General features: G+C 45.6%; 1 protein-coding gene across 1 annotated transcript in view; it reads left to right on the forward strand.

Moving 5' to 3' along the window:
• The window catches only part of MAP3K2 (mitogen-activated protein kinase kinase kinase 2), a 41,097-nt gene that overhangs the window by 9,736 nt on the left and 18,094 nt on the right, over nt 1–13,267 (forward strand). Inside the window, exons 2-5 of the mRNA XM_018554451.1 lie at nt 2,166–2,233; nt 4,113–4,231; nt 6,348–6,388; nt 10,036–10,135. Of these exons, the coding sequence (XP_018409953.1) occupies nt 2,230–2,233; nt 4,113–4,231; nt 6,348–6,388; nt 10,036–10,135 (264 nt within the window). The 5' untranslated portion in view covers nt 2,166–2,229. The remainder of the gene's footprint in view (nt 1–2,165; nt 2,234–4,112; nt 4,232–6,347; nt 6,389–10,035; nt 10,136–13,267) is intronic.

Genomic DNA, 13,267 nt, shown 5'->3' on the forward strand with positions numbered 1-13,267 from the left:
ATCAAGGAGTTGTTACTAAAGAAAAGATAGATATATATATGTATATTTATGTATATATATATATCTGCCTTCCGTCTGCCCATCACTTCCAACAACTTCCTGGATTCCCAGTGTGCTTTGCGTCTCTTTCCCTGCTGCTTAATGTAATGCAATTTCCATTTCTCAAGACTACACATCCCATCATGCATTGCTTCCAGCAATCAATGATAGTTACATTGTTCAGACGTTGAGTTGTAGTTCAGAAGGCGGGCTCTGTGAGAGCGGTGACACCAGGAAGTTCAAATTCACAGAGCTGGGTGAAATGGTGTCAGTGCATTGGGGAAGTCCGTCCTATGGGCATCTCCAACAAACTTCTAGATGGATCTGGTGATTAGGAGCGGGAGAGAACTTATGGAAATTCAATATAGAAATACATTTATTTATTTTTTTTTAGCTTTTGACCGTAGAAACCATTTAAAGCATTTAATATTTTTAAAGTGTAATTTTGGGCACATTTAAAAAAAAAATTGTCTCAGGTGCAGACCTGAGTGATCCAGGACACGCATCCTGGGATCGCGCGGTTGTGCACAATTGCAGACAGGGATTGCTACGCAGCCCCTTTGATTTCAATAGGGTGACAGACGCACGGCAATTGCAGAAAAAAAGTACATGTACCTTTTTTTTTTTTTTTTGCGATACACGACGCCCGGCTGTTTTAGCCGCGTTTGTGTTCGGAAGCACGGGCGGAATTGCGGCAGAAAGTAGAAAGTAATGGCACCCACAGCGTGATCGTCAGGGATGGGCAACTCTGTGACCGTGCTGTATCGTGCACAATTGCCACACGGTCACGGATCGCCCAGATGTGCACCGGCCCTAAGACTACTCTGTCCAAAGGTCATAGCCCAGATGTGTGAGCTGATGCAATGAGCTCGCTCCCGGGATGGACTACAATCTCAGTACAAATGAGTAAACTAAACATGAGATTGTAGTCCATCCCGGGAGTGAGCTTGGACTACTTTACAACACACACAGGGACCATGGGGAACAGACGTAGCCCCCCTCCAGAAGGAAGGACGGTGTCAGCACCAATTCAGAGATGATTGGAGGATCTACAGCCGAGTGATACACAAATAAGAGACATTGTTGTTCATAGTTAAGGGACTGGAATGTCTTTTTTAGGATGTCACTCCTGAGTTTAGTGTCACTTTAATCTTGCATAGGCTGTAATCTTACCAGTATATGTCTCCTCCTCAGTGATACTGGTGGGTAGTTTCGGAATAACTTGGACTGTAACATTTCTGGAACTCCCCAGAGGGGTGACTTTTTACTTTGAATGTTGCTGTATTTAGTCTGCGCTGTGTTCTGTAGCCGGCACATAATGTACTGCTGCATCTTATTTTTATATTACAGAAGAGATGCACGGCCATATAAAACCATAAAAACCTAATTCGCACAGAAATCTTCCCTCGCATCAAACACGAGAGCTGTGCTATTCTAGATCGAAATCTCCAATTTTAATGCGCGCTTTTTTTTTTTTTTTCCAGAATTTCAAGTCTGACTGGTTTTCATGTCTCCATAATTGGTCTCCTTCATTTTGGACTTGTTTGTGTCTAAATCTGCTCTCCCCCTTGTGGTCCCCGGGTAAACACTTGGATTGTATCATGCACATGGCAGTACGGCTGTAGATGAGGCCATGCATGTTGTACACGATCATACAAAGCTTTTATTCCACTCTCGTACAGGTGAAACTCGAATAATTAGAATATCGTGCAAAAGTCATTGCAGTAAGTGCTGCAAAAGGGGCCCAAACCAAGTACTGAGTACATATGCATGCTTGTACTTTTCAGAGGTCCGATATTGTTCTATGTACAATCCTTGTTTTATTGATTGCATGTAATAATTTACTTTTTTGAGGTTGTGGATTTGGGGTTCTTGGGGTTTTCATGAGCTGTAAGCCATAATCATCACAATTATGACAAATCACGGCTTGAATTATCTTGCTTTGCATGTAATGAGTCTCTCTCATATATTAGTTTCACCTTTTAAGTTGCATTAGTGAAATAAATGAACTTTGCACGATATTCTAATTATTCGAGTTTCACCTGTATATGACATGCTGCATTTGTGAATTGCTTCAAATCTACCCAAACATGCTTTTTATGATTGTTTCTTTTGTTATTTTCTAGGTGCAGAGACTGAACTTCACATGGGATCATCTCCCTGAGATACTGCAACTTACTGGCTGCTACTATGGGTAAGTCTGCTGCTTTGGCTTGGTATAAGGCCACGATTCTCGTGTGTGTGTGTGCGCGTGTGTGCGTGTGTGCGTGCGTGCGTGCGTACATACATTCTGTTCTTGTGCCAGAAATCCAGTATGCTTCGATTTGGACTCAACACAGTGTCTCTGCTGCTCTAAAATCCTAAGCAGCATTTGTCAGTCCTTCCTGGTGAACTACAGAACTCCATCTATCCCCTAGCCCTCTCTGTGCCTCTCCACGTGTAGTTTCTTTCCCAGGAAAGCAATGTTGCTGCCTTTTAGTCCCAAGAACCTACTTATCTTTTAGGAAAAGGGCCCTTGGGAGATGTAGTTCTGGGGGCGTGCCTACATCACTAGGAACTGAATTCCCAGCAAATGAGCCTGCATTGCTTTTACAAACCTGGCAATAGGACTGGTAGCATTAAAAGCTGTTCATGGCTACAGGAACAAGATAAGAAAAGAAAAAAAATAACGTCGGGACATGTTCCTGGTAAACGTCTAACGGTAAAACAATCTCTAGTGTATTTTCTAAATCTTCAGATGTTAGAAGCTGAAATCCTGGCAAATACAAAAGACACAAATGTATTCATTAATAGATTCTCTCCAGGGCTGTAGTGGCGGGTGCCGGTCTCTTTGGGGCTGTAGTGGCGGGTGCCGGTCTCTCTGGGGCTGTAGTGGCGGGTGGTGGTCTCTCTGGGGCTGTAGTGGCGGGTGGTGGTCTCTAATATTTATTATTATATATTTTCCATTTGCTTCTCTTTCTATGTAGTTCACTATATAGGGCCGGGGTGGGCAAACTCCGGCCCTCCAGCTTTTGTGGCACTACCAATCTCATGAGGCATTGCAAGATTCTCACAGATACAGATGAATGATGGGGTTTGTAGGTTCGGGAATCAGAGGGCCGGAATTTGCCTCCCTCTGATATAGAATCTCTAATTTAGTTAATAAGGATTCACACAAGCGGCGTAGGATGCGGGCGCATTCTGGTGCGGTCACATGATATTCGGGTGTAATGCTTATGTACTGGCTGGAGCTGGTTAAATTGGTAATTCTGCAGTGAGGTTCGTCTTTAGAGGCTTAGAAGGTCTGAATCTCCTCTGTCGCCTCGTCCTGAAAAGGCGCCATTGTCTGTGCAGTACAAACAAGCCCGAGGATAGGTTTTGGTATACAAACACATGATGTCATGTCTCACATGGAGCATTGTGTGTTGGGAGGGAGGTGATGTAACTAAGGAGGCCGCTGAGTTCTCCATTTCACCTGCTGAGGAGATCGGCGTCTGTGGAAGCCCGGGCAGTGAGCTTCATATACTCGTGAATGCAGCTTCCCTGTATCTGCCCGGCTTTACCCAAAACTCTCTGAATTTACACCGAAATCCAAAATGTTTTTGCTTTATCTGGTCATTGTCCTGGGATGTTAGGTTCTCTTCTTAAAGGATAATTTTTAAGTCGAGCTCCGGAATTTACCCCACCAAAATGGGCCTAAGTGCTTGTTCACACGACGTCCGGACCAGAACCGTGCGCGCCTCCACTAATAATGCATCCCAATGTATCCCTATGTGTTTTATGGGCTACAGTTCTCACGTGTGCAGTCCGTTCCGGTCTGGACAGAGAAAATACTGCATGCCACATTTCGTCCGGTCCGGAAACTCGCAGAAAACGCACTGCAGCTAACATACGGACAGCCCCACTCGAACAAAACTGGAACGCGTCAAAAATATCACCGCGCCTGCAGATCTGCTCCAGATCTGGTCCGGACATCGTGTGAACAAGCCCTAAAAGATGGCTTTTGCTACTGTTGTTTCGGTTAGATCTTTGCCATTCCTGTATTTGTTGTGGATCTTGGTGTCTGACATACTACCATCACGCCATTTTCACAGATGAGCAGCAGGCCTTAGCTTCTATCATGCAGGATCTCGTTGTCTTACACAAGGCCAGCAGACCTGCCCTATCGCTGCATGAATCCGGCGGCTCCAAATCCACCTCGCCCAAGAAGCAGGTAAGTGATGCATCAATTTCACCCAACATTTCATTGTACATCCCATTCAGGTAATTGGGTATTCAGCCGGATATATTAATTTCTGAGCTTGTGTTCACTCTTTCCCTCATCTCCCCTCTCCCATTCTATTTCTCTCTTTCAGCAGTTATACAGTATTTGCACCTGAATATGTATAGTAGGTCTGTTGCATAGTAAGGTTGAAAAAAAAGACGCTTATCACATCGAGTTCAACCAACAGAAAAAGTGAATAAACAAATAAATTGAAAACCTCCATAATCAGAACCCTCTGCCGTCTGCCCACAATCACCCACAGTTTATCCAGAGTAAGGCAGAAAACCCCTATAAAGCATGGTCCAGTTTGCTCCAACAGAAGTAAATGTTCCCCCCTAATCCCTTAAAGGAGAACTGTGAGGTGAGTGCTTTTCACCTCATAGTTCTAGCCGACCTGTGACAATGAGACTGTCACAGGACGGCTCAGTAGATTGGGAGGTGAGCGAACACATACCGGCGTTCGCTCACCTCTCGATCCTGTCACAGCTCTCTGCCATGACAGGGGAGGGGCTGGATTCCCCCCTCCCCGCTCCGATCCGCCAGCGCTGACTTGGCGGAACGGACGTGGGAGGGGGCGGATACAGATAGGCAGAGCCAGCTGTCAGTCACGCAGCTGGGCGGATCCCGGCACAATTGTCGGGATCCGCTTCAGCTGCGGCGTCTCAGTATACCGCGAGCTACAGCCTAGGGTGACGGGAGGACGCTGGTTTGTGTCCTCCCGTTACCCTAAGGAGAACTATGGGGAAAAGCCTTAACCCCATAGTTCTCCTTTAAGGCAATCGCATATTCCCGGGATCAATCATCTCTTGAATTATTACTTAGGAATGTTAATATCTAGTTACATTCTGTTCATTTAGGAATGCATCCAGCTTTTTTTTAAAAAAACAATCAGATGAGCTTTGTAGAACTACCGTAGTACCTGAGGGAGTCTATTCCACATTTTCACAGCTCTTACTGGGAAGAAACCTTTCCATATTGACCTCTTTTCTTCCAGACGCAAAGATCACCCCCTTGTCCTTTGCAGTGCAATGAATAATTTAGCACCAAGTTCACTCTATGGACCATTGAGGAATTTATACAATGGTACCAGATCTTATTTCTTAAGGGAGGATATTTTCAGTTCAAATCTCAAGTCCTCCGTGTCTCCAATCAGTTCTGTTGCCCTGTTCTTGTATTAGACCGGATTGAATACTGTTCTGCCCTATTCACCCAAGTGTCAACAAAATACAGAATAGACCTTGACAACGTATTCTTAAAGGAGAGCTATGGGGTCATGGCTTTTCCCCATAGTTCTCCTAAGGGTCACGGGAGGACACAAACTAGCGTCCTCCCGTCACCCAAAGCTCAGTATACCGCGAGCTACAGCTCCCAGTATACTGAGACGCCGCAGCCGGGACGGATTCCGACATTACTGTCTGGATCCACCCAGCTGCGTGATTGACAGTTGGCTCTGCCTATCTAGAGGCAGAGCCAGCTGTACCCGCCCCCTCCCCTGTCCGTTCCGCCAGTCAGCGCTGGAGGATCGGACAGGGGAGGGGGGAATCCCTGCAGGGAGCCGTGAGTGACAGTCACTGCTCTCTGCAGGGAGATGATCGAGAAGTGAGCGAGCAACAGTATGTGTTCGCTCACTTCCCGATCTACTGAGCCGACCTGTGACAGTTTCATTTCACTGTCGGCTCAGATTATGAGGCTGAGTGAAATTCACTTGCCTTATAGTTCTCCTTTAAGTAGTATTGGTATTAAGCAGCGTTGCCTCATGCAGTCTCGACAGAAGAGCAAGGCAATCGGCTTCAGTTCACACCAAAGCACTGGACAAAAGAAATCGGACATGTTCTATTTTTGCGCAGTGCGTTTTTGACTTGCTGTACCGCATCACGCCATACTTCAGCACATAGATTTAACGCAAAAGTCGAGTACTGCAATGCTTCATAACACATCCGAGTGCCTAGCAGTGTGCGTTCACACTGTACACCAACACAAATGCGTTACATGAGCCCTGAGTGAAGGTTGTGTTGCTTTTGTATTGCCTATTGCCTTTGTTTATTTTCCTTTTTTCCATTTGCAGAATGATGTTCGCGTTAAATTTGAACACCGTGGAGAGAAAAGGTGAGACAAGAATGAGCTTCAGGCCGTGCTTCTGTGTGAGATTTCAGTTGCTTGTGAGCTAGAGATGTAACGCCTCCTGACTGACCACTAACTTCCATAGCCCAGTATCACCTCTTCTTCACGGTGGCATTAGAGAATGGCATGTGCACACCGGCTGGGCCCGTCCTCCTGACTGACAGTTGCTTACGCATAACCCGGGGTGCTTACAGCTGTCACCTTTTATTCCCAAAGTGTAAACTGCTGATGCAACTGCTCAAGCACCCCTGGCTTGGCTTGCTTCAAATAATGTGATTTGGTCATTCTAAATTTTCATATGTATTTTAGTGTATGAAACGGAACATATTTTTTTTCCCCCCTAGTTTTCAGTAGAGTAAAAGAGGTAAACTCCCACTTTAGGGAAACTTCTGCTTACTTCCTGTTGTGTCTTCAGGGCAGGAATTCAAAGCAAATATCTTTAATGGTAATACATCAAAAAAAATAACCTGACTTCTGACCCTTCTCTTTAAAAGAAAAATGTTTTGGCTATACTTGGGCTTAAAAACGAACGGTAGCCTGCACCGAGGATGAATACAACTACAAACTGTAACAGCTAAATTGCAGCTGTACAAATATCACATGTGACCACAAAGCAGATTAAAACGTATAGCGATCCACCATTAGGCCCCGTTCACACCAGGGCGGTTGCAGATCGGCGAGGTTTCCGCTTGAATTTTAAAAGGGGTTTTTTTAATTGATCAGCGCGGTTCCTTAGAAAAATCTATATGGAAACCGAGCGGATAAAAAGGGTTAGGGAGCATTTCGGGTGGCAGGCGGTTCGCATTGTGTGGAGCCGCACGGACGCCAATGTCCTAGCGTGGACATCTGATCTGTACTGCTCCGATCTGGAGGGGATTTGTGCACCCCTCCTGATTGAGCATGGGTAAAAGTGGTGTATATATATATATATATAATCTCAGTTTTAAGGGATGTCATGGTGCAGTGACGTATGTGTGTGTTTTTTTTTTTTTAACACTCCTACTATAATAATAGGTTTTCTTGGAGTGGAGCAACCGGTTGGATTTCATGCAACCGAGACCAGAACCTAAAACCTGATTGGTTGCTGTGGCAGGGTCCTATTTTTAACTTTTAACAAACAGCGTCAATGTCACAAAGTATATAGTAGATGCTTTGTTGTGGTGATTAGGGGGAAACAAGTTGTGATGAGCGGGAGGTGAGCAGGGATCCGGTGATGTGTTCTTGCATTGGTTCTTATCAGTGCCAGTCCCTGTACATTTCCAGCTCCCTCACATTCCAAGACAGAGAAAACAAGTGCCTGGTATGAGCTGTGATTACGCTTCTGTCCCTTGGGACCAAAGGTCACCTCATATCTCGGCACTGTGTGCACTAAGGGAGCCAATAACACTTTCTAGATACTCGAGTCAGTCAACAAATGAGGAGATTGACCTGCCAATAAACATGGTCAGTGTTCTATCTTTAAAGCTGAACTCCGGCCTTCCCTCCAGTCTTGCACAGTCGTACCGGCTCATCTCCTTTACTGAAACTACATACTCTGATTTCACTGCACACTGAGAGCCTTTTTACTAGGGGTGCACCGATGCCGAGTATTTGGGCGAGTACTCCAACTCGCCCAAATGTTCCCGATGCCGGAACTTCCGGAATCAGAAAGACGGGCGATGAGTCATTACACACCGCCGGGCTTCCTGATTGGCTGGAAAGCCGGCTCCAATCAGGAAGCCGGGTGGCGTGTAATGGCTGCTTGGCCAATCGGCCATTACACGCCCCCCTGGGTTCCTGATTGGCCAGAAAGCTGTCTCCATGCTTCCTTGTCACCTGGTGACAAGGGAGCATGGAGACGGCTTCCCAGCTAATCAGGAATTTGGGCGGCGAGTCATTACATGCCACCCGGCTTCCCTAATGGAACTTCCGGTATCGGTATTCAGTATCGGCCAGTACTGAAAAGAAGATATCGGTACTCGATATCGAAAAGCCGGTATCGATACATCTCTACTTTTCACAATGTGCATTAGAAGTTGCAGCAGGTCAGAGCCTGCTTCATGTACTCCCCAGCCTGATTGTTCATGTCCCACCTCTTTCCTTCATTGGATTTCCAGTTCTGCCCATTATAGAGGCTCAGCATCACATGTGAGCGTTATCTAGGGAAGTCTACATGCAAATACAGCCTGCTTAGAAACACCCGTCCTTCCAAACTGACATCCACCTATCAGTGCATTTTGATATTTCTGAAACGCTTCCCAAGCAGCAGTTCACTGCTTGCATCAGGCCTGAGGGCTTGCACAGTGCATCAGAGCTGAGGGCCTTCTAAAGAAGCTATGCACAGCAGATCACAGATCACTATAGGTGGCCATACACTTTACAACCCTTGCAAGACTTTTGTCTTGCGAGGGTTGTAAAGTAATTAAAAAAACGTACGATCTGCCCATCTTGGACAGGCAGATCGTACTTGCGATCACCGCAAGCCCGCCCCCCTGAGGGGCGGGCTTCCGATGACTGCAATGCGGGACGGGCAGTGTGCGCGTGCGCACACCGGCCCGTTCGGCAGTTATCTCTCGATCATGCTAAAAACCAGCCGAAAATCGTACGATTCTCGGCTGGTTTTCCAACATGCTCGAAATACAAAAGTCGTGCGACCGTACAGTAGAAATGGTCGCACGCCTTCCATACACTGCACGATTATCGTATGATCGGGGGATTTCCCGCGATTCTCGTACGATAATCGTGCAGTGTATGGGCACCTTGTCATCCAGCCATTTTCTCCTCCCTGGACTGCCCCGCTTATTCATTGTATTTCATTATTTTGTCTAATCATGGAGGCTCATCATCACATGTGGGCTTTCAGTAGGGTGATCTGCCTGCCTATGAGTGCCCACTCTTTCAGTCTGACAACTACCTATCGGCACGGCATCCTGGGTCTACAAGCAGGAAAAAGAGGTTTTCAAACTCCCTACACCACCATAGATCTTCTTCCATGCTTGGTGTGGTCAGATTGGAACAGAAAAGAAGGGCAACTGGCAGGATCTTCAGATATTTCTGAGCAAATAAAGAATAGGCTGGTTTTACTAAGGACTATGTGAAAACACAGACACATATAAGTAGATTACATTTTAGGGTAACATACACTTTAACTGTCACCTTCCCTGGTTGCACACTCACCATCCCTTCATTACCCCTTGCCACAAGAAGCCAAGAACCTCTCTGTCCCTTGTAACATGGCTGAGCTTCCAGTCACCACAACACCACCAAGCTAGAGTTCCTGCTGTTTCTCTTCACTCTCGGAGTGGGAAATAAAGGGAAAGTGAGACTGTGCTGCTTGGAAAGGCAACGGTTAAGTGAACATGTTGTTTTGACCTGAATGGGCAAATCTCAGGTTCATTTTAAGCCGCCGGTAATGGAGAGTATTTTAATCCCAGGAGAGCTGCCGGCCTAATGGTGTATTCTGTCATCTCTAGTTGTATTTACTACAGCGGCCTTCTTTCAGCTCCCGTCATTTTATAGCAGCACAGTGACTCATTCTGGCTGTCCCAGTCATCATTTTACCTTCACAGTTACTGACCTTTTGATGTAGAATAAAGCACATTTTAATATCTGAAATAAGCCAGGGCTAATGTAATGACTTAATGTGTTTCCAGGATCCTGCAGTTTTCCCGGCCCGTTCTGCTGGAAGACCTTTTCGCTAAGGCTAAAGTGGCCTTCGGGCAGTGCATGGATCTTCATTACAGCAATAACGAGGTAAATGCATTGAAAATTGCTTTGCAAAATGGTTACACTTCTTTCCATTATTCTTGGTAATAGAGTAAAAAGATCCCATTGCTCTTTTTTTCAGCCCAATTTAATAGTTTAATCTTTGAAGTGTTAGTTTTCAGCAGCAAGGGGATAAGTGTAATACGCAGTGTGAGCACCCATGGTCTTCACCTATGACCTACCCCATCATTTAAAGTGGAACTTCAGGATTTCGACTGGATTTTAGTTTTAAATTGCGCTTTTACTTTAAAGGAATTCAAGCAGATCCCATCGCACTCCTGACCGGATATAACCCAAGATAATGGGAGGGTGCTGAGATGACAGCAGATGCCTGTGCAGACTCAATATCACGTGGTAGAAAAGTCACTCGCCCTCCGTTGGAGGGTGAGTGACTTTACTTTAAAAGAGGTGTGGAAGAGGCCATTTATGTAAAAATGGAGAAGCCAAGCTTGAATAGAGGTGGGGGGGGGAAGGGGGAGACATCTATTGTCTGCTGCATACAATGCTGTTTTAATACCTCTCTTTGGGCAGGTTAATAATAAGGATGAGCTCGGGCGTGTTCGCAGCTCCACGTGCCGAGCCCGCCAGGAAGCTTACAGCGCGCAGCGCCAATCACAGGTACTGAGACATTTTCCACACTTACCAAGAAAACTAGGCTGGCATTGCTGACAGATCAAAACAGTTAGCTGCCTGGCTGTCATATTTATCTAGTGCAGGGGCAGGCAAACACCGGCGCTCCAGCTGTAATGCAACAACAAATCCTATCAGCCATTGTAAAACACTGGCAGTCACAGGCATGACTCCAGAGGCAGATGCATGGTGGGATTTGTAGTTTTACCATTGCTGGAGGGTTGCACTTTGCCTACCCCCCTGATCTAGTGTCTTCTCTACTTTAAATCACTGCCGAAGTATTGACTTCAGGCTGACTATAATCTGGGTGATTGTTCCAGGTCAGTAAGACAGAAACACCTGAAATCTGTAACGGGCACCATGCAGAAGAGAGAGGTCTACCTTTGTTAGTATCCAATATGTTTTTTTTTATGTTCTTCTCATCATAAATGGTGCGGTTAGTAGAAGATGGAAAAAAAAGTTAAAGTTTTTCCAGTAACAGTCGAGCGTGGTGATAAAATCAGGTCAGTGCAATGCTGATCGGCCCTGTAGTTAAGTTTCGTATATCACCTTGGAGTAAGCAACAGGCAGCGTACAGAAACTGGCGGCTTCTCAGCATTTCCTGTGGCACCCGGCCAGCACAGCCAGCTTCTGAGTCACCCAGAAAGAAGTTGCAAAACCTCTGGAGATTTACAATTCCCTGCACACATTTTAAGCTGCGTTTGTCATAAAAAAGCCTTCCTGTGCAGACATTCCGAATCCCTGCTCGCTATTAAAGTGTACAGCGTGTTAACCCTAACCTGAAAAGTTTTTTTAATCCCCTCGGCCTTCTTTGATCCCCAAGCAATGGCTGCATTTTGGAAGTCATGTTCTACAGTCACAAGATGTCTGGTGATTCATGAACCTGCCTGTCTGGGCAGCCTTCAGAAATTGTGGGGCCCCAGCCCGCCCACCAACACTCCACTGGCCATCCCATTGGGTCCTCCAGTGCACCCACTTTTATTTTAATGTTCTTACAACTTAATGTATGAAAACTGTATTCCAGTTCATCAGTGCTTCCAATATTTAAGAGTAAGGAATTTTATTTTGGCCAAAAACAGGGGCAGACTGACAACACTCCATCATGTCCCCTACCTCCTCCATGCAGTCAAGTTGGAACACCAGGACCCCGTGGTTGCCCCTGTCTAGCGTACATTGTGACATCTTGTGTTTTGGGTTTCATAACACACTAATTGCTAGATTGCAGCAAAGTATTTACCATTTTCATAAATATAATGTGTCCATGTCAGTTGCATTCTCCAAGCTCCTGTGCTTGCAGTAGGTACCATCACCAAATAGATGTGATCACTTAAATTAATAAGATGCTTTGTAAGTGCATGTTATAGGTCAGATATATCTCAGGCTGTTCCCTGGCTGTAATCCTTATTTCCCCAGTCTGATGGGAGAGAGAGAGAGAATCGCAGAAGTCTTTCTGGAGTTGGCATAGACCCCTTCCACTAGCCAATAAGCGTGTTAGCAGGGCAGTAGGTCAGTGTGTTGAGGGTTGAAGAGCATTGGGAGTTTGTCTGGCAATAGTGTTTGTATAAAGTCACTCGCACTCCAATAGAATTTAAAGTCAAAAACGGTTTATTGACTCGATTGCTATCACATGATATAGCAATGTGATAGCATGTCTGGCAATAGGTCACACAACACTACACCCTTGATCCCTTTACTCAGCGACCTTAAGATGGCTCCAGTGGCACAACCTTAACTATGAACAACAGATAATCTCCCCCTATCACTGGTACCTTCAAGCTGATGGTTCTGGTGGGCTGAAGTGCTTGTTTCCACCTTCACTGTCTGGAGGGTGAACAAGACACTATTACTTGTGCGTCACGGGCCAAAACAAGGAGGTAGCTGGCTGGCATCCTGAAAGTCATGCGTTGGGTGCCTGTGCACCACAGTGTCTCCAGCAGAGCATCCAGAGGCCAATGGTGGATGGGAACCCAAAGCAGAAATATTTACTCTTGAGCCATTTTCTCTTAAAATCATACTGTGCGAGTTGTTTTTTTGAGTCTGGAATCCCTATACTCGAATCCCTACAATGACTTTGGCTGGTGAAACAGTTTACATATATGTCATTCATCTCCGAGTTTAGCGGTCTACATTTCCTCTTTGATTGTATTTAGTGACATAACTTTGTTCAGTCAGCTGCTAAACTCATTTATTCCACCCGCGTTTATCATGAAAGGGAAGATGAGTCGGTACCTGTGCGTCCAACAGTCACTTTGTTGGAGTGATTAGACTATGGAGCTCATGAGGACACTGTGGGAGCAGATTGTGTTGCTGCACGCTACTTCCTGCAGATAAAGCTGTCCCTGCTGAAATAAATTCCCAGTCTGAATGCTGGACAATGAGATATGTTCCTGCTTTACTTCTTCCTTTGATTAAATTGGCCGAACATCTGACAGATCCTGAAAAACGATTCCTGTAAAATTATACCAAAACACCATTCCAAAGTCTTGAAGG

Source organism: Nanorana parkeri, unplaced genomic scaffold (assembly GCF_000935625.1).
Source record: "Nanorana parkeri isolate BGI_ZX_2015 unplaced genomic scaffold, ASM93562v1 scaffold159, whole genome shotgun sequence".
NCBI classification, from domain to species: domain Eukaryota; kingdom Metazoa; phylum Chordata; class Amphibia; order Anura; family Dicroglossidae; genus Nanorana; species Nanorana parkeri.